Genomic DNA, 20497 nt, shown 5'->3' on the forward strand with positions numbered 1-20497 from the left:
TTGGCAAGTCTTAACATCTTTGTTATCTCATATGTGAAGAGAGGGTTGCCAATGACAAAGCCGATTATGCTTAAACCTTTAGCGCACCAATAGTGGAGGGAGAGGTTGGGGATGGTGATCCAAATTGGGATGGAGTAGTAGTCTATCTTGTGGAATTGGGAGAACTGGTTCCATTGGCGAAGAAAGTGGGTTTCTTGCCTACTTTCCGAGGTTCGCCTTTTAAGGCTCTCCTTTTTCTTGCTCATTAGAGAAGTTGAAGAGGAAGGTGCCATTTCCAAAAGGTATGTAACCGTAGAACCTTGGGTTCTCCATTGCTTGTTAAGAGAAGCTTTGACAATGGGGAAGGGAGGTCTGCTACTGAAGAAGTGTCCGACAAGGAAATTTCTCCATTTGGAGATTTCTGATTCTAAATGCCTCTCGGTAGAGGCTGTTTTTTCTTTTCACCAAGAAGGACCTGGGGGGGGGGGAGAAGTAATGTAGGGATAAACCTTCACGAGGGGTAGGAATTGGGGTGGAAGAGGGAGGACTAGGGTTTGGGATTAGGGGAGACAAATGAGAGAGGGATGGTGGGATGCCTAGGCGATGCCTTGACAACTTAGTATAACATTGCTCAATTCGAGTTGAAATTTGACCTATGAGATAGGTATGCAAACCTTTTTATAACATGGGCCCATCAAATGTTTGCCATTTCATATTTATATTTTCTTCTGGCAGCGGGTGGGATTTGGCGTTGTGACTTTTAGTGGTCACGTGTTTGATTCTTGAAACGGCTTCTCCGGCAAATGGGTTTAAGCTTGCATATATTATCACCCTTCTCAGACCCTGCAATGGAGGGAGCCTCATGCATTGGGTATGCCCTATTTTTTTTTTTTTACTTCCCTTATGACCTTCTTGATAATTTATATATTTTTGTAGTTATTTAGTTGGCAAAAGTTTCTATGCATGAACGTGCATGTGCGCGATTGGCATTAAGTGCAGTCAAATGGGCATAAATGCCCATCCGAGATGACAAAAACACTCCTTCACCCCTATTTTATGGAGTCAATGGGAGAATCTCCCTTGCACGAATACCTTCCCCTATTTTGTTTAATATTTTATATTTGTATTTTCTGGGTCTATGTGCTTTGATACTCAGGGTAGCCAGATGCCCTTGATGCTCAAGGGCCACCTTGTCAGTGTTGTCTCTAAGAAAGTGGTTTGGCATCACCTAGGCTAGTCCATTACATCACAAAAGTCCACATGGGCTTAAAAATCAAGCCCAATTGGGCAACACAACTCAAAACTCAAAACCCACATGATAGCGAGATAAGAACCAAGAAGCCCAAATTAAAGAAGAGGGGCAAACAAGATAATTCCAAGTAGGGTTCCACCAAACCCTACTCAACATGTCTCACACTTGAACATTATAGGGGTTCTGGCATTTGTGGAGGGCGACGGCCAAGCGAGAAGCTGGCCAAGCGTTGGTGATAGTCGCGGCAGGAGGGGCACCGGCCTTGCGGAGGGCAATGGCGAGGCAACTGTCAGCCGAGCATAGCTGACATCCTTGCGGTCCGCTGGCCTTTAGGGCGCCAGCAGAGCAAACAAATCGTTCTGGGAGGAGATGGAGAAACCGGCAATACCATTTCTAGGCTGCGGCTCGGTCAGCAGAAAGTTACACACGAAGTAGGCAGTGGCTCAGGGATAGGCTGCTGCAGCAGAGAGTGGAGAACTTGGTGACAAGAAGGACCAGATCTGATCTGCAGCAAAGCCAGCGGCACAATGCCTCTCTAGATCCGAGCATCGGCTCAAGAAACTCACCAGATTTGACGCTTGACAGTAAGGAATCTCAAAGGAGTCGGCAAGGGTAGGTTACGACCTCCCGATTATGTGAGACAGAAAAGGAAGGAGAAGAGAAAGGGAGAGGGAGAAGAATAAAAGAAAGGAGGAGGAAGAAGACAGTGGAGGTTGAGAGGGGGAGGGTGAGAGAGGGAGAAGGAAGGGTGAGAGAGGGGGGGGGGAGGCGGGGAGCAGCCCACCCTCATGGCCAGGCTGCTCCTAACAGTGGCTGAAAACGAAAAAACCTTATGGGAAGGGCGAGAGAGAGAGAGAGAGAGAGAGAGAGAGAGAGAGAGAGAGAGAGAGAGAGAGAGAGAGAGAGAGAGAGAGTCCTCCGGATCCGATCCATGTGTCCAATTCTTTTATTACAATTTTGTTGGTCTCGAATTTCCAAAATTCACTTGAATCTTGATTCGTAACAGTATATGAACAGCACTAGTGGAAATCTAAATCTAAACTTAGATCACACAGATTAGAGGGTCTTGTAGTTCCTTTCTTGCCAGATATGAAAAAGAAAGGCACAGATTGATGTCAAATCAACAGATATTGAAGTTTGATTTGTGTTGGTTTGGAAATGCAAGTGCAGATGTTTGTTGGATATGAATGCCCCTTATCTGCTTATTGGTTCTTTTATTATTAATGTATAGATTGTTGATCTGATTCCTGGATTTAGTTGTTATTTATGCTAGTTTTTTATTTCTATTACCATGGTTCCAATTAATATTTTCAACTTTTCCCTTTGTCCTCTTTGCTTTTCTCTTTCCTATAGGGTGGTTGAAATGCAAGAAACGGTTGATCAACAACTGGCTGAAGAAGCAGCAGAGGCTGAGGGTGGTGGTGCGATGGCATCAATTACCAATCCTCGTAGATCTGCAAAGTAAGATGTTTGGAGTGATATTCATTCATATATTTACATTTAACCTTATGGTGTTTGACCTGTTTGCATGCCAGCTCCTCATGTTACTGTTTCAGTTTGCTTGATATAACCCTCCTTTCATCTCATCTGGAATCATCGTATAACTTAAGTTTTGTTACTAATTTTGTTGGCATTATATGTTTGCATCGTTTCCCTATGACCTGCAGAAAAGCTACAAGTCAAACAGCTTCTTCCAGAAACTTAACACAACAGAAGTTGAAGGTTCAGGGGAAAGGTTACAAGGATAAATGCTATGAGCAAATAAGAAAGACAGTTGAAGGACGTTTTAACAAGTTGTTGACAGAGGTATTATTTTCACATTCTCTGCAAGCAAGGAGCAGAATTTCTACATACTTTTTTTTTCCTGATGGTAATTTGTGTATACAGCTTGCCTTTCAAGAGCTAAAAGCTGCTTTAGAGGAAGCTCAAACGGTATGTGAATATGTTGTCCAAATTGCAAAATTTCTGCCAATTTGCCTTGTTTAACTCTCTTTCTGAGAAGCTTGAGCTTCCACGATTCTGTTCTTCTTTTATTTTATTTCTTTCTTCTTCTGCTGTCTCCTTCTGAAATCAGAAGCCTGATGTTGGACTTGTATCCTTTTTTATTTTTTCCACTTTGCCTTTTCCTAGAAGTTTTTTAAATGTTCAAGGAAGGAAAGTTGGGGGGGAGGGACAAAAAGGAAAAGGAAGAAATTGCAAAAAAGGTATTAAAAGGGTTTTTTCCACCTCCCTTGCTATCTGTGGGTCCTCTTTGAGAGTTATTGAGAGTGAGAAGCCTTTGTTAATGGGGGGGGGGGGGAAACACTTGAAGAGATCTAACTGCATATATCACTAAGAACACAACCTGAAAACTGGAGAAGAAATGAAGACTGTATAGCTGCTGCAGCTGTGAAACTGTATTGAAGAAAGTAGAAGTCGATTCTGTTCTCTTGTACAAGATGTTGCAAGATTTAAAACCCTACTGTCTAAAGACATAAATTGCACCCTTATTACTAACTAATCGAAGGCCCACAGTTGACACTTAATAAACGGAACTAAGTAAAAGATAAATCTACGGTTTGGAAAATATTCAAAATAAACACCTGTGATCAGAAATCCTAAATATATTAGGACTCTTGTTTGCCTATGGATCTAGGAGGTTTGAACACTAATTTTAAGAGAGATCTGAACTGGTTGTTGTTCTACTTCTTGCTTATGAAAAATCTAGCAATATGGTTACATATTACAATAAAAAAAAAAAAGGATTTAATAAAATTGAAAATGTGGCAAAATTTCTGAAAAATTGTTGTAAGGTTTTGCAAGTAATACAGGTGAGGTATAAATTTTGAGTTTTTTTCCCTATCATTGAAAATTCAGTATTTGGTACAATCTTAATTGGGAAGTTTGGTATTTATGTCAAAATTTCATGAATGATGTGCAAAGTTACTATGATCTATAGATTAAAACTACTCATCTCAGAATCAGAAAAGATGTACTAGAACTTCTTAGCAGTTGAGGCCCGACTGAAAATTCAAAACTTCAACATGTTTCTTTATAAGTTTACCCCTTTGCTTCTGTCACTTTCAAAAATATGTCTGCATTTTCCTTCCAGAGAGAACAACATATCACCAAAAAAAAAAAAAAAAAAAAAAAGGAAAAGGAAGAAGAAGAAGAAAAGAAAAGAAAAAGAAAAAGAATCCTTTCCCAACTTAATGGGGTCGGCTACATAGATCAAAGCAAGGACAGAGAAAATGAAAAGTAAAAGTGAAAGGAAATATATCACATAAATAGTAACAAAGTAGAACGCAACTAGAGGGCGTCGGCTACATGGATTCTATCCCTCAAATCCACTCTATTCGAGGTCATACTTGGGACAAGGTCACAAGGCCTAATCTGTGCAAGTCTTTCCTTAGTACTTCTCCTATGGTCATTTTTTGCCAGACCAACATATCACAAAAGGTCGAAATATCAAAAGCCTCTCACATAGATAGTAAAACATAAGTGGATGCTTAAGATAGTTTTGCTTGAATGCGGCAGCGACATGATATTTTAGATATTTGAAGACAATATTACTTTATATGTTCTGATATGAAGTACCAAATGTAAAACTATACCATAAGTGCCTATTCTACAGCTGGAAATAGAACATGTATTACAAGAAAATAGCATCTATGTTAGATGTGTTCGAAAGTCGGAATCATAGTTGTCAAGGCGACTAGGCAACCCAAGGTGATGCGGATCGGGGTTCCAAAAGACTGAAATCGGATTGCTTAGGGCCCACTTAATTAATCAATGGCACAATTTTATAACCAAATATCCAAGAGAATGGCAGTTCTGTGAATAAAACTAAAGCTTAGGGAAAGTGGCAATTTTGTAATTACATGAAAACTTAGAAGGGAGTTGCAGATTTGTAAATTTACTGAACTTAAAACATAGGCAAAGGGTTTAATCGACTAACATGAAGGGGTAGTTCAGGAATTACCAATAAAGTCAGGGCAAAGAAAAAAAAAAGAAAGTAAGTGAAGGGCAATATGGTCAAACCATGGAAATAGATGCCATAAACAACCCACGATTCTTCAATCTTCTTCTTCTTGTCATGAGAACCAGAAACCAGTGGAAAGAAGAAGCTTCAGATCGATGGAACTCCTTCAATAGGCCTTGGTTTGGTCTGAACTTCCAAACGAGAGCTGCCAACTCTAAGGTCTCTTGAGTCCGACAGATAAACACCTTAAACAGGAAGCAAGAGGAGCTGTACTGTCCTTGCAACTTAAGTGTGGTGGGTAATAGGGGAACCAAACCTGCAATCGGTTTATTTGTTCACACAGAGGCTGACTTGGGGAAAGAAACTCCTGGGTTGTGATCGCCTATGAGGGTCCTACAGCCCACCCAAATATCAGGGTCAATTGATTAGAAACCAAGCTTCCTTTCAGATCTGCTACTGACGCCCAAAACAGGGGCTGGGAGAGAGAACCAGCAAGAAGAAGGAGAAGATAAGAAAGGAAAAGAAGGGAAGAAAAAAATCAGAAAAGAGAGAGTGATGGCATCCAAGGCTTCAACCAAACAAACACACTGTCAATTTCCTCACTTCCCTTTCTTCCTCTTCTTCCTTCTCTTTTCTTCTTCTTCCTTTTCTTCCCCCTCTCTTCGTCTTACTGTTATACAGCCACGGTTTGGGTGATTCTCAGCCCTAATATTCCATATATAAGGCACCCCAAATAGATTGGTTGGGCCTCAATATATATATATATATATATAATACCTAAGTAACTAGCATTTGATTAAATTTATAAATTATTTTCCCCCATCTATTTTCTAACATTAAGATGTGAACTTCATACCTCATTTGGGTCTCTTTCCATAGTGGTAAGATGGGGATTTGCACAGCAGAGGTGTGGGCCCCATAGTGCAAAAACCCAAACAACAGCATTCCGCCAGTCCAACTGGCTGGCCAGTTTGCACCTGTCGGTTGGCGGCAGATGTGGTTCCCTTTTCCTGTTGACCCTACTCTCCTGTACCTAGTCTCAATTAAATTTTACCTCTTTGTCCACACCTCCCGATGAGTTTTCCAGTGATATTGGTAGGCTGAACAGGAGTAGGTGGGGTCACTTCTGCCTTCTTGGCACTTCACAGCTGCCAACCAACCTAGCATTGGTTTCCTCTACTCTGACTTCTTGTTTGTTCACAGGTAGGGGTATAAATGTCAGATTAGGGTATTACAATTTCCCCCTTACAAAAATTTTGTTATCGGAAGGGAAACCTGGTAGTCCAAACAGTTTCGGATATCTCTCATTCACCTCATCTTCTCTTGGGAAATCTTCTCTTTCCCAAGAGGCTTCTTATTCTGGGTGGTTCCTCCATTTTACCTTCAGGTAGTTCTTACGATTCCGAAGTTGATGTTCTTTTCTATCAAAGATTCCTTCAGGTTGTTCTTCGTAACTCAAGTCATCATCCAAATCTAATGAGTCAATAGGTCAATAGTAGGTAATGCATGTGAAGGATCCGGAATATACTTCTTCAGCATGGATACATGGAAAACATTATGAAATCTTCCCAACTTTGTAGGAAAAGCTTGTCTGTAAGCTGTTTGGCCAATCCGAACTAGAATCTCGATTGGTCCCACATATCTAGGACTCAATTTCCCTCTCTTTCCAAATCTTCTTACACCTCTGACTGGTGAGATTTTTAAAAAAACCTTATCACCCACATTAAATTCCAGAGGCTTCTTTCTATTATCTTCATAGCTCTTTTGTTTAGATTGAGTTGCATTGATTTTTTCTTTAATCATGTCAACCTTTTCATAGGTAATCTGCATCAATTCTGGCCCCAAAATTATTTTTTCTCCAACTTCATCCCAATACAATGGGGTTCTGCATTTCTTCCCATACAGAGCTTCAAAAGATGCCATACCAACAGTTGTTTGGTAACTATTATTATATGCAAATTCAATTAATTAAACATACTCATCCCAATTGTAACTCATATGTATAACACAAGCTCGTAATTTATCTTTCAGATTTGAATTGTCCTTTCTGATTGACCATCTTGAAGATAGACTTGGGTAACTGAAAGACACCAGTCTAGTATAAGTAGCAAGATTGAAGAACATACTTGACGAGGGTAAGACAACCCACATAGGATAGGAGCTTGCCTTTCCAAAGCTGGATTCTTTTCTTAATGAGGTCAAGTATGGGGGTGCAATGTAGAAAAGATAATCCAGCAATGATGAGAGGAAGGGCCAAATATTTGACGGAGAAGTGATGTAGATAAGTCATTTAATAGGCTTATTTTATTATAGATAAGCCTTGGGTTTGGTTATGTATGTGTTGAGACTTTGATCCCAATGAGTTTTCTTTGTAACGGGCCACTTTAATAGGCCTAAAATAAGGGTAGAAAGTAGAAAAACGGGATTTAATTTATTAGTTTAGTTAGAGTCATGTTTTGAGTCTATTTCCTTTGTTATTTTAGTTTGGGTCATTTTAGGTTTCCCTATTAGTGAATGACTAGTTAGTTACCTACTCCATGATGGAATTCTAGTCTTATTCCATGTTGGAGTTATAGTCCTAGTCCTATTATGAGTCCAAGTCCTGCTATGAGTGTCTAGTCCTATTTGGAAACTAGATCATAGTTATGATAGGATTGCTATTCTACCCTCTTTAAATAGAGGAGCCTATATATAATTTCAGATTTGAATGAATGAATTGTGGACTGGCTACTTTTTAGTTAAAAGCTGTTATTGAGAGGTGAGATGCCAAAACCTTTGAGGGGTGTGATACCCAGAACCTGAGGGGTGAGATACCCAGAACCTGAGGGGTGAGATACCCATTCCTTTATTCTCTTTCACCCTTCTCAACCCCCCACCGGTTCTATTCTTCTTTTCTATTTTATTTTTTGTTCCTAATTATTGTTGCTGAGTTTTCCAAGAGAGTTTTCAGATCTGTCAAGCCCTACTTAATCAGAATTAACCAGCAAAGGAATTCCAATTTTGAAGTCCAATCGATCTCCAATATCTCCTTCATCTGAAGTCTGATCTGCCTGGTCTTGCTAGGGGCTATTTCCTCATCATTAGTGGATCAATTGATCCATCTTGGAGGAACCATTCAAGGCGACCAGCTGCTGTCCCTGCAAAATTCTGACAAATTCTCTCTCGTAGGTCTGATTTTCAAGAAAGTGAATATCTCAGCAACCGACCTTTGGAAGTCCTTCAAATTTTTAGGTTTTTGTACCCTTCCTAGGGATTACGTATGCCCAAAAGTGCAGCTTAATTGGAGCCCTCCAGACCTGGCCGCACCTCTCTCTGTCCTGCCATATTGCAGGTCTTTCTCTCTCCTATCGGGTTAGGTTTTAGGGTGCTTTTGCTTCTGTATTGGTATTGTACCGTTGGGGGTTTATATAATGGTCTTATTCCCTTGTTTCTTGGTCCAATTTCTCTTGTTTGGGGTTTATAAATTGTGGGGTTAGTTTCTTGTAATTTGCTCCTGCATTAGGAAGGAGCCGAGAGAAGATAGTTAATTGGAGGAGGATAGCTTTGGAAGCATCATGGACTCCAGCCAAGAAGAGGTAGGATTTGAAGAGATTGACTTTTAGGCCAGAAAGGGATTCATTCAAAGAGGTGAAGGGAGGACATGATGAAGAGAATAGAAGTGGTGTCAACCTTAGAGAAATTCATAAGATCATCAACAAAAGCAAGATGAGTCAAATTGGGAGCTTTGTACTTAGGGATGGGAGAGATGAGGTGATGATCAGTGGAGGATTGGATAGATGTAGAGAGGACTTCAAGGGCCAGGGAGAAGAGAAGAAGGGACAAGGGGTAGCCTTGGTGAATGCCAGCAACGGAGGGAAAGAATCCAGCAGGACTACCATTGACAAGGATAGGGAAGTGGGGGGAGGAGATACAAGAGTGGATCCAATTGATAATGACAGTGGGGGAGGGCATCTCAAGAAGGGTCTTTGTGATGAATTCCCATCTGATTGAGTCAAAAGCTTTATGGATATCGATTTTGAGAAGAGTTGTAAGAGAATGGACTTTTCTGGCGAAACCCTTGACAAACTCATGACAGAGGAGGATGTTATCGGAAATACTCCTACCATCTATGAAAGCAGATTGGTTAGGGCTAACCAAGGAGTCAATCACTAACCGAAGACGATTGGCAAGAATCTTTGCAATGAATCTGTATAAGAGGTAGCAAAGAGAAATGAGCCTGAAGTCAGATAAGGAAGAGGCTCCTTTTTTTGGGATGAGACAGATAAAGGTATTGTTCACACCTTGGATTTGGGAGGGATTGAAAAGAAGCTTCTGATAGCCTTGACTAAATTAGCTTCAACAATGTCCCAACAAGAAGAGAAGAACCCCATATTGAACCATCAAGGCCCGATGCTTTGTTGGCTCTATGGGAGAAGATGGCGGATTTGATCTCGTCAATAGAGGGAATGGCTTGAAGGGAAGCAAAGAGGTGGGGAGAAAAAATTTGTTGAGAAGGTCATAAGGAAGGGGGAGGGGGGAGAAGGGACCTGAGGATGAAGGATGTTAGAAGGTATTTGGTATTTACTTGTCTTAATTAATTTTCCTTTTTTTACATTTTACCTCCCTAGGGAGGTGTATGTAATTTATCCTTTCATGTCAGTGATTCAATATAGGTGGGACCCATAAGATTGCACTCATCCCTTTCTCTCGTCTTTTCTTCCTTCCTCCTCTTACTTCTCTCTTCTTCTCTCTTACCTTGATCCTTGCTTATTTGTAACTTATTTCTGTCTATCGCCTTATTGAGTTTTTTGCATAAGAGACCTTAGAACATCGGCACTCAAGAAGTGTTGCTACATTTTTCACATTTACCCCTTATCTTTCTTCTTGTCATTGTTTTTGTACATGGTTATAATCTGGTTGTCATCTTTCCCTTTGATTTATGAAATCAAATATATTTACCTATTAAGAAAAACCCTCGTAAAAGTCTCAAATGTCTTTGGTTTTTGGCATCCATCTATACTAGTTCCAATCGTAGTTGTCAAGGAGTCACCTAGATGGGAAAAGGCTGTTCTTGAACAACTAGGTGATTGGTCTCCATATTGTTCAAGGCGCCTAGGAAGGTAGTGAGGTAAAAGAAAGAAAAAAAAAAAAATGAGGAAATTGGAGGAACAAGAAGGAAAATTGGGAAGGTACAGAGAATGGAAAAACATGAAGGAAAAATGGCGAGAAGCTGTAGCAGCTTCCACTACAGCTGGAAAGGTTGCAGCGGCAGCCAGTCCACCGCTATCGTAGAAGAAGACAAAATGGTTCCATTTGTTAAATTATAACTTTAATGATGATATTTCTTAATTTCATACGTTTCCAGTTTCCCTCAAAGTCGCAAGTAAACTAAATAAAAATTTTCATTTTACATGTGAAATCACTCAAAATTACATCATAAAGAAAAGAAATATCATATTTTACAGATGAAACCCCCATGGTATATACACACCTTAGTCTCCTAGGCGACAATGCACCTGGCCACCGCCTAGGTTTGCCTTGGTACCATCCCAACTAGAGTTATTGCAAGCTTTGCTTTTTACAAAAAATACAATTGTGCTTGGAGAGTTATTGCATGATAATTTTTGTCAAATGGAGTGCATTGCATGTAATATTAAAGCATCTTGAAAACATACTTGCACCCTGACTATGCCCAAATGCTGTCTACTAATTCCAATAATGACTTCTAACTTCTTTTTCAATTCACCTCTGATTCCAGTTTGGTGTTTTCACCTGCAGATTGGAGAAGAGCTTGGAGATATATATGACTATGTCGCTCCTTGTTTTCCTCCAAGGTTTTTCTTAAAGATCATCACCACTTTGTTTTGCAAATAAGTTATTGTTAGAAGGTTTCCTGCTCTTGATGGTCCAGGAAATTGTTTTGGTATTGCACATATATTTATAACACATGGAAAGGGTGATGTGACAAATCTGACTGTTGGATACATAGGGGATAGTCTGGATAGGCCACATGTCAGATTTCAGACCCAGAGTCAATCATTTACCTCCCAAGCGCCCATGTCATGACATACCCTTCTATCTATGTCCATGCTTACTTTTGGTAGTCCTTGATTTTCTATACTTTATTTTACCACTTGGTAAAATCCCTTTGCGCTGTAACTTGACATGCGAGCAGTGACTTTAGGGTCTACCTGTCCACAAAATATCGTTCCCGTTTAACTTGCCATGTGGTAGATATAGTTGCACAAGGAACCTTGGTTTTTTTATTTTTTATTTTTTTTATTTTTATTATGATTTTATCTACACTCTTTGATGTGCATTACTGGATTAGCAGCCATTGTCTTATTTTGATATTTGGTTGCTTTGTTGGAATCATGTTGGTTTTGCTTAATGTACGCCTACCTAGAAATAGTAACTATTTGTGGAATTTTTTTCCCTAGTAGGTTTCTGTAGCTAGCAGTGATGAGACACTATCTTCGGGCTCTTTGTTCAGTGGATTAGATATACATTCTTTGATGCTTTCCTATAGGATGAGTAAAGCAGTTTATTTATGAAAAAGATATGATAGTACAGAGTGAAATGTAATAAAAAAGAATAGGGCCTAAGCTCAAAACACCCACACAAATACTAGAATATACTGCTTCTTACAAGGAATGTCATCCCCAAAACAAAGTCAAGTTCTCACAGTTCCTTTCTTTGCCAAATCATCAGCCACCTCGTTTGTACTCGTAAGCTCCCATTCAACATCCATACATCTAGGATAGGGATGCTTTTTAATTTTTACTTCCATTTGGAATAGCATATTTTGTTTCAAGTCATTGAATTTGGTTTAGTTGTAGATGGGATTATGACGGGGAATGCTGCAGATATCTTTCATATTTAGCAGCACTTGAAATCTTTAGGTTTGAAATACTGGATATAAATATCGCATGGGATGTTTCTAGATTTTCTCTGAATAAACTAATCAGACCAAAGAGTATTGATTCAAGGGATAAATGAGGGTATTACTAGACCAAACATACTAAGATGGCGAAGAACATAGTGGTGGAATGTGACTGTTTTTGATTAATCAAATCAATGCTCGTCATTGCAATAATTGGCACCTATGCTATTTCTGGTGGGATATACAGAATCAAATTTCATATTCTAAATACTACTGTCTCTCATGAGTAAAACTGATCTACGAGCACCCAACCTAGTAAAGAAAATGCTTGACCAACACTGAAGAAAAAGAGGCACGCTTTACTCAAATAGGGGCCTAGAAGTTTCTCGTTCGCTGAGGGCCATCCAGGAGGGCCATTGAAACATGAGTTAGGGGCCATGTAATGCAGGGCCAGTGGGCCCCAAGTGATCCAACCCGATTGGATGTAGGCCCACTTAAAAGCTTAAGCAATTTAGGTCTAAGATCAGGTGGCAAAACAGTAAATATGATGATATCTAGAAGGGAGTGGCATTCCTGTAATGTAATTTGATAGAACTTCAATACCTTAGCACTGGTTTACAAAGCACTTGTAGAAAGGGTAAACTGGAAATCAGATGTAAAAGTAGGACAGTGAAGAAAATGGGATAAAGAGAGGGGTATTAAGGGAAAAGAGGGATTAAAATGGTTTGTTGACAACCCATGATGGTTTTCTTCAACCTCCAGCGAAGAGGAACAGGGCGGAAGTCCAAGGGGTCTTCAGGTGAAGAGAAACCCCCTCAATATGGGTCGGATGGGCCTGAAAATTCAACTGGGGAATCGATTCATCTACCCCAATTGATTCCAGCAGGACCTAGCTGCAAAAGTCATCTTACATGGAGTATTTAAGCTCTGAAACTGAGCCCAGTGATAGCCTCAGATCTGGATTTTGTTGCAGGTCTGGTCGTGGGGTATTAGCTCACCCCAGGGACTGTTTTTGGTCAAGAAAATCCTGCAGTTGGGTTGCTTTAATGTGGTGAAGTTAGACCCCAAGTTTGAAGCTGAGAGGACTTGTATTGGGGAAGATCCTTCAATTCCTTGGGGCTGTGATGTACCGCCCAGAACAGGGGATTCTCAGGTGAGTAAATATCAATATCAGAAGTCCAGAAACAATAGATGGGGAATCAAGAGAGAAAGAGAAAGAAAAGATAGGAGAAGAGTGAAGGTAGAGAGATCACAGGGAGAAAGAAGAAGAAGAAGGGGGAGGGGGAGAAGAAGAAAGAGAGGAGGGAGGGGAAAGGAGGCAGCCACATAGTGGTTTTCCCAAATTAATTACTTCTTCATCAACTAACCTCTTCCCATGAATTACATGTCTAATTTATACTAAAATAAAATTAAAACTTTCTAATTAAAGTTAAAGTGTAAGATAGAAATAAAATCTCCTACACCTAGGCTAACAAAATAAAGAAACAAGATAGAAATAAAATCTCCTACACCAAGGCTAACAAAATAAAGAAACAACTAAGGACTCAAATAGGAAACAAATATTCTCAAATAAAAATAAAATCCTATAATATTCTATTAATCTTGAATCCAAATTAGCAACTTGGAACCCAAATTGGATATGGGTTTTGGTCTGGGTTCATGAGCAGGTTTGGGTCGATCCATCGGAGTGCTACTGCATCACCATGTCTAGGCCATGATAAGCATGAAGGTACAAAAAAAAAATATGCAAATTGTGACACAGAATGGGTTACTATTCTCCACCAGAACTATTACTTATGAAGCATTTTAGTCTGAAACCTTACATATCTTAATCCCTTGATCTCTTTGCGATTGTAAATGCAAGTGGCATTGTGAAATGTTTTGGCAGTATTGTGGTTGACTTTTGTATGGCTTTTCTATTTTATATCGATTCAAGTCAACATGATTCTAGGAATAATTCCAAAGTTTTGATTCATTTTACAGTCTCACCACATCCTAGATGATGAAGATTCAAAACACAAGTAGGTGCATGTGCCATGTGATCAGGGAAGACCAATTGTGGAGAGGTTGGAGGGGGGGGGAAATGTGATGTTCTAGTTACTGTATAGGGGAATGCTAGTACCACTGTCATTGATTGTGCGTAAGGCCATGCTCCATTAGGAGCATGACATGTGGCAGCTATGTCTAGTCCCCTCTACTGTTCATTTGAAGGGCTGGTCAGCGTACGGGGAACATGCTGTCCACGAGTCATGCTCCTGTTCAAGGTCCAAGATTTCGATTTTGGTGGGCTTTTTGATCCAGCTCAAAACTGAAATGTACCACCAAAATGTCTGAAATCCCATTCAAATCTGGTCCATTTTGGTGGCCAAAACCTGAAATTTTGCGTTGAAACTTCAGGGGTTTCTTATTTTAGCATGTTTACATATTTTTTAATTATTAGATTGGGAAAAGACGAAGTGGTAGTTTGGCTTCAGAACTTAGGTTGCTAGTGTTTGCCGTAGCCTACTGTATCCTTTACCTTGTATAGCCTATTATACACCGTTTAGTCCTAGAAGGCTTGAACACTCAACTTTCAATAAAAACAAAATTGAAATATGAATTGGGAATGAAGAAATATTGGAAAGCGTTCCACAATTAACAAAGTGTGAAAACCATTTAACATTACACCATTGTCAAAAAGTGTCGTCATAGACAATAAGTACAATTTACAAATTGGCAACTGTTTGCCATTCACAAGTTACAACCCTAGGCCTATGCCAATACACCATAGGCTAATGTTGTCCTTAGGACCGACGGAACTGTTCCTCCGACTCCATCACAAATGGCAGTCATGTCATACTATGCATGAAAAAACGCTTGAAGTCCAACATAATAGTCCTACAGGTGACATCGTCAATATACTCAAGGTAACCCAGCCTAGGACAGAGATCATCAGTCTGAGAAGGTACATATATGATCCCTCCATTACTACTTGGTAGAGTGGGCATATATGGTTGGGGCCCAGGAATGAATGTGACTGACCTCTGATGTAAACACCCATGCTGGCCTACACTATAGAAGGAGGAAGGGAACCAGCCAGCCCTACCAGACTTTGGGCTGATCGAGCTAGCTAGCCAGGGACCCAATTTTGTCCTATGCTGGTCCATTCCTGTAGGCCATCGAACCAGCATAGATGCCACATGTTATTGCAGTATTTTGGTTCCTAGTTTGGTCTTCTAGAAGATCCTTCAAGGTGCCATTGATCCAGCTTGCAGCTGCTGTCTAGAAGCTTCCAAATTGTGTCCTGCGATCTCCATAGAAGCTGGTTTTGTCTTTTGTGTGTTTGACCAGTCAAACTACAACAGTTGGTTAAGTCAAGTTAGTCTTCTAGTCCCTAGTATTGTCTCTTATGTTTTCTTAGAGTACAAGTCAGTAGTTAGTTGCTAAAGTCCTTAAGTTTCTAATTTCGGATCAGTTTCCTATTTGGTTTGTTTCTAATTTGTACTCGTTTATTTAAGAAGATTATTGTAACACTTTTAAAATTAATGAAGGGTTGATAATTTGCAGCCATTGTTGCTCCAATTCCTGAAATATGATGATCAACGGCTGTGATAGCTGTGGGTGAGAGGCCTAGGTTTAGACCAAGTTCGAAATCTCGTTTCAGTGGTTTCAAAACCACCGAAATATCGAACCTCGCCAAGATCTTGGCGAGATGATGCTTTTTTTTTTGTCTCGAATGATTATATTATGATCTGAAAAGCTGAAACACCTCACCAAATCAAGGAGAAGGTTTCTCCCAATCAATCAAAGCCTAGCATGGTATCTTGAAGACACCTCACACAATCAAAGGAGAAGATTTCTCCCAATCAATCAAAGCCCAACATAGCAAGTTTATCTTGAAGACACCTCACACAATCAGAAGATTTCTTCGAATCAATCAAAGCCCAACATGAAATTTTTTTCTTGAAGACACCTCTCAAAATCAAAGGAGAGGATATCTCCAATTAATCAAAGACAAGCATGGCAAGTTTATCTTGAAGACACCTCACACAATCAAAGGAGAAGATTTCTCCTAATCAATCAAAGACTAACATGGCAAGTATATTTTGAAGATGCCCACGGTTGGAAAGAGTATTTGTAATTTGAATTGTGATAAGCATTGTGACTCAATCCACCTACAATTTCCTTCTATAGAGGAACCTCTCCTTATATGCATTGTAAATCATCATTAAATATGGAGAGGATCGGTTGGGAGAGATCTTCTCCCTTGATCGTGTGATGTGGAGATTGTCTTTGTTCATGAGGTGAAGATTTGGCTTGTTTTTTAGGTGAATATGTGGCAAAACCAAGCCTTGGAGACACTGTTTAGCTTCCACAGAGCAAAAGAGGCGAGACCAGGTGAAACTAGGCGAGATCAACGAGATGAGGTCGAAAGTACATGTTGTACCATTTCGACAATATACTGAAATATGGCACGAAATTTCGACCGAAAATTTTTACATTTTTCCATTTCATATGTCATTTCGTTTTGGCAAAAAAAATTCCTAAATTTCTGAGATACCAGCAAGATTTCAAATGATTGAGATAGCCATTATCCCACGTTATTTCGTTTGGGCGAAAAAAATCCCAAAATTTCTGAGATACCGACAAGATTTCAAATGACTGAGATAGCCATTATCCCACCCACATCTATCCCAATTCTATTTTTGTTTTCTATTTTCTTATTTGACTACTACTGTGAGAGAATGATTTGAGGGCGGTTTGAAGACTCTTTGAAGGCCTGATGTACATCTACAGATCAGAGATTATATTCATCTCCAAAGGAAAGAAATCGATTGGAGTTGTCAGGGTTTTGGAAGCTTGGGTCGAATCTCAGATCTCAAAGATATGAGGTCCACTCTTTAAGCCCTTTTGAGCATTTGTTTTTCCCCCTAAGAGAAGCATTTGACCAGGAGTACAAGGCCTTTGGAGGCCAGGTGTTGCTGCTGCAGAGTTTCTCCCATTCGGCCTTTATAAACCCTAGTTTGTTGTTGGTTTAATGGTCTTTGTAATTCTCTAGAGCTTTCTCTCCATTGTTATAAATAAGGGAGTTGGTGTCATATTGGACAGAAGTCATTACGCCATCCAACATGGTATCAGAGCCATAGGATCCGAAACCCTAAGGGCTCTCCCTCTTTTCTGTCTCTTTCTCTCTCTCTCTCTCTCTCTGTCTCTCTCTCTCTCTTTAAATGCCTCCTTCATCTGCATCTCCCTCCATCTCTCTTCATCTGCTCATCTCTCGTGGTGGGAGCTTCTTAAACCACCAACAGGGTTTCTAGCCTCCATCCATCCCTTCCCCTGGGTTCTCAGACTCTCTTCTACAATGATCTGAGAGACCCAGAACCTTTTTTTCATCGCTTTTTCACGGTTTTTTCCCTGAAATTATTTTTTCTGTTGTCAAGATGTTTTTTCTCTCCTCGATGCTCCGATTGTCTTGATGTTTGTTGCGATTGGTGCTCCTTATCCTTATAGTGGTATGTACTGACCACTTTTCCATTTGAGGTCTCTGTTCTAAAGCTATCCCCTCGATTTCTCAAGGTTTTACCCTTTATCGATTTTTTGGTTTTTTAGCCTTTTTTAGAATTTTTTCGTGCTGTTTTTATCTTCGGCTAGTGTCTCTTCTATTTGTGTTGCCCCCTTGAATAGAAACCATGTATACCAGCTCATTTGCTTCTACTGGCGGAGACACCATGGCTCTTCCTACCTTTCCTCCTTTTTCTATCAAGCTTAATGGTATAAAGTACCTTATGTGGTCACGCTCAATCTGTATATCCATCAAGTCTTGTGGCTATTATGGGGAACCTCAAAGCGTCTGACCACCGGTCCTGAGATTGACAAGTGGGAGTGTACCAACTCTCTAGTTATGGTCTTCCTTGTCAAGTCCATGTTCCCACAGCTTTCACGTGGCTATCTCCTCCGTGACTCCGTTGCAAAGATCTGTAAGTCTGTCCAGGATATCTATTCTCAGGAAGGGAATGATGCTCAGATCTTTGAGCTTCACCAGAAGGTTCATGATTTGAGCCAGAGAGGGCTCACTCTATCGTAGACTTACAATACGACTATGAGGAGTATACTCCTTCCACCCCTACAGGTGTCACCAATTTTATGAGCGATGGGACAAAATCAGTGTCTATGACTTTCTGGCAGGTCTAAATTTAGAGTTTGATCAGCTGCGGTCCCAGGTTTTGTGTCGTGACCCCTTTCCTACCTTGGATTAAGCCTATGCTATGATCCAACTTGAGGACAACTGACGTATCACATGCTTCCAAAGCCAGCCGCCACTCCTACTGAGAGATTTGCACTTGTCTCTGGCACTCAGTTCTTTGGTGTATCCCCACAGTTTGGTGGACCCTTTACCAGGACTCTATTGAAGTGCGATTATTGTGGGAATGAGTGTCACACCAAGGAGCACTGTTAGAAGCTTCATGGCCATCCTGCTAATACATCTGGAAAATGGCAAGGGAAGGGTCGTGTCAGTACTCTAACTTTGCTTCTAGCACCTCAGCAACCTTGCTATAATCTGATGAGCTTACTGGCCTCCGACGCATTTTGACATGACCAGACTCTCCTGCACTAGCCACTACGAGCTCTGCTCATTCCACCTTTTTGGTCATGTCTCCTTTTGTGGCCATACTATGTTTGTCCATTCTACCCCTTGGATTATAAGCTCTAGAGCTTCTAATCATATGACAAGCCGCATGCCTCTTTTCTCACAGTACACTACCTGCCATGGTAATACTAAGGTCAAGTTGGCTAATGGGACTTATTTTTTGGAAAGGGCTCTGTTAGTTGTACCCCTCTTCATCCCTTTCTACTGTATTGCATGTTCCTTCGTTTTCCACTTACCTTTTGTTCATTAGTAGTCTTACTTCCAGTATCAATTGCAAAATCACCATTTTTCCATCTCATTGTGTTTTTTAGGATCTGGTGACAAAGGCAACGATTGGCTCTGGTAGGGGCGTAAGTACATGGTGGTTTGTATCTACTTGATGATGACTCGACATTAGCCTCTAGTCAGGCTCTTCAAACATCTTCTACGTTACCTCCCATCTTTGAGTTACTACAGTGGCATCGGCAGTTGGGACATCCCCCTTTGGGAACTTTAGTTAAGGTCTTTCCTTCCTTTAAAAATTGTAATTCGTGTCAGTATTTTTGTGAGGTATGTGTTTTGGCCAAACAAACTCGAATCACTTCTGTTTCTGGAAATAAAATTGTCACTCCTTTTTTATTGCTACATTTTGATATTTGGGGTCAATCCCGCTATGTGTCTATCAATGGTTATCGGTGGTTTGTCTCTTTTATTAATTGTCATTCACAGACCATTTGAGTTTATATTATGCGAACCAAAGGCAAGACCTTCTATTGGTTTTAGCAGTTTTACCGCATGGTTCAGACTCAGTTTGATGATACCGTTAAGATCCTTTGAAACGACACTGGCTATAAATACTTCGAAAGGTCCTTTCAATGGGATGATCCATCAAACTAGTTGTGTGGATACTCCTGCTTAGGATGGGGTTGCTAAGTGGAAGAATCGCCACCTTTGTGAGGTAGCACGCTCTCTTATGTTTGAGGCACATGTACCTCCCTAGTACTACAGTGACGTGATTCTTACTGCTGCCTTTCTTATCAACCAAATGCCTTCTCAGGTCCATTCCTTCCGCTCCCCTTTGATCTTCTCTAAGGTTCAGCTGCTTGTCATGTTACTTCTAAAGTATTCGGTAGTGTTTGCTAGGCTCGGGATCATCATCCTCATGGAAAGTTTGATCCTCGTGGTCTCCGGTGCATTTTCTGGGGTACGGTCCTACTCAGGAAGGCTACCAGTGTTTTCATCCTCTCACTCAACATTGGTTTGTGACTAGGGATGTTGTCTTTCATGAATCTGCATCATACTACACTGTGACACTTCTTCAGGAGGAATCTCCTTCCATTATGGAAGATATGCCGCCTCTTGAACTTGCTATCCCTGCCAGTATCTTGTTTCAGGGGAAGAGCAACACCTCTACTTTGCCTCGGCCAGAGATACGTGTTTATAGTCACCGACATCAGACTCGGACCATTGCAACACATCCAACATCTACCTTTCCATGGCAATTGTCTCCTCTTGAGCCTGATCTTGTCCCCTTGGACCTAGGTAATTCTCCCTCTGTTAATCCATACCTTGACTCACTTTCTCCTTCCTACTATAGTTTTGTGTCTTCTATATCCTCTGTATCTATTCTTCATACCTGGCAGGAAGCGAGTGTGGAATCACAATGACAGGCAGCTATAGTTGAAGAGATGCAAGCTCTGAAAAAGAATGACACATGGGATCTGGTGTGTCTTCCCTCACAAAAGAAGACAATTGGGTGCAAGTGGGTCTTCAAATTAAAATAGAAGGCTGATGGTACAGTGGATCAGTACGAGGCCAGACTTGTTGCCAAGGGCT

General features: G+C 40.5%; 1 protein-coding gene across 1 annotated transcript in view; it reads left to right on the forward strand.

Moving 5' to 3' along the window:
• Positions 1 to 1567: 1567 nt before the first annotated feature.
• LOC122091802 (exocyst complex component SEC6) overlaps positions 1568 to 20497 on the forward strand; it is an 87182-nt gene continuing 68252 nt past the window's right edge. The window contains exons 1-5 of the mRNA XM_042661950.1: positions 1568 to 1815; positions 2585 to 2692; positions 2899 to 3037; positions 3119 to 3163; positions 10950 to 11005. Of these exons, the coding sequence (XP_042517884.1) occupies positions 2595 to 2692; positions 2899 to 3037; positions 3119 to 3163; positions 10950 to 11005 (338 nt within the window). The 5' untranslated portion in view covers positions 1568 to 1815; positions 2585 to 2594. The remainder of the gene's footprint in view (positions 1816 to 2584; positions 2693 to 2898; positions 3038 to 3118; positions 3164 to 10949; positions 11006 to 20497) is intronic.

The sequence above is a fragment of the Macadamia integrifolia genome, chromosome 10, assembly GCF_013358625.1.
Source record: "Macadamia integrifolia cultivar HAES 741 chromosome 10, SCU_Mint_v3, whole genome shotgun sequence".
NCBI classification, from domain to species: Eukaryota; Viridiplantae; Streptophyta; class Magnoliopsida; order Proteales; family Proteaceae; genus Macadamia; species Macadamia integrifolia.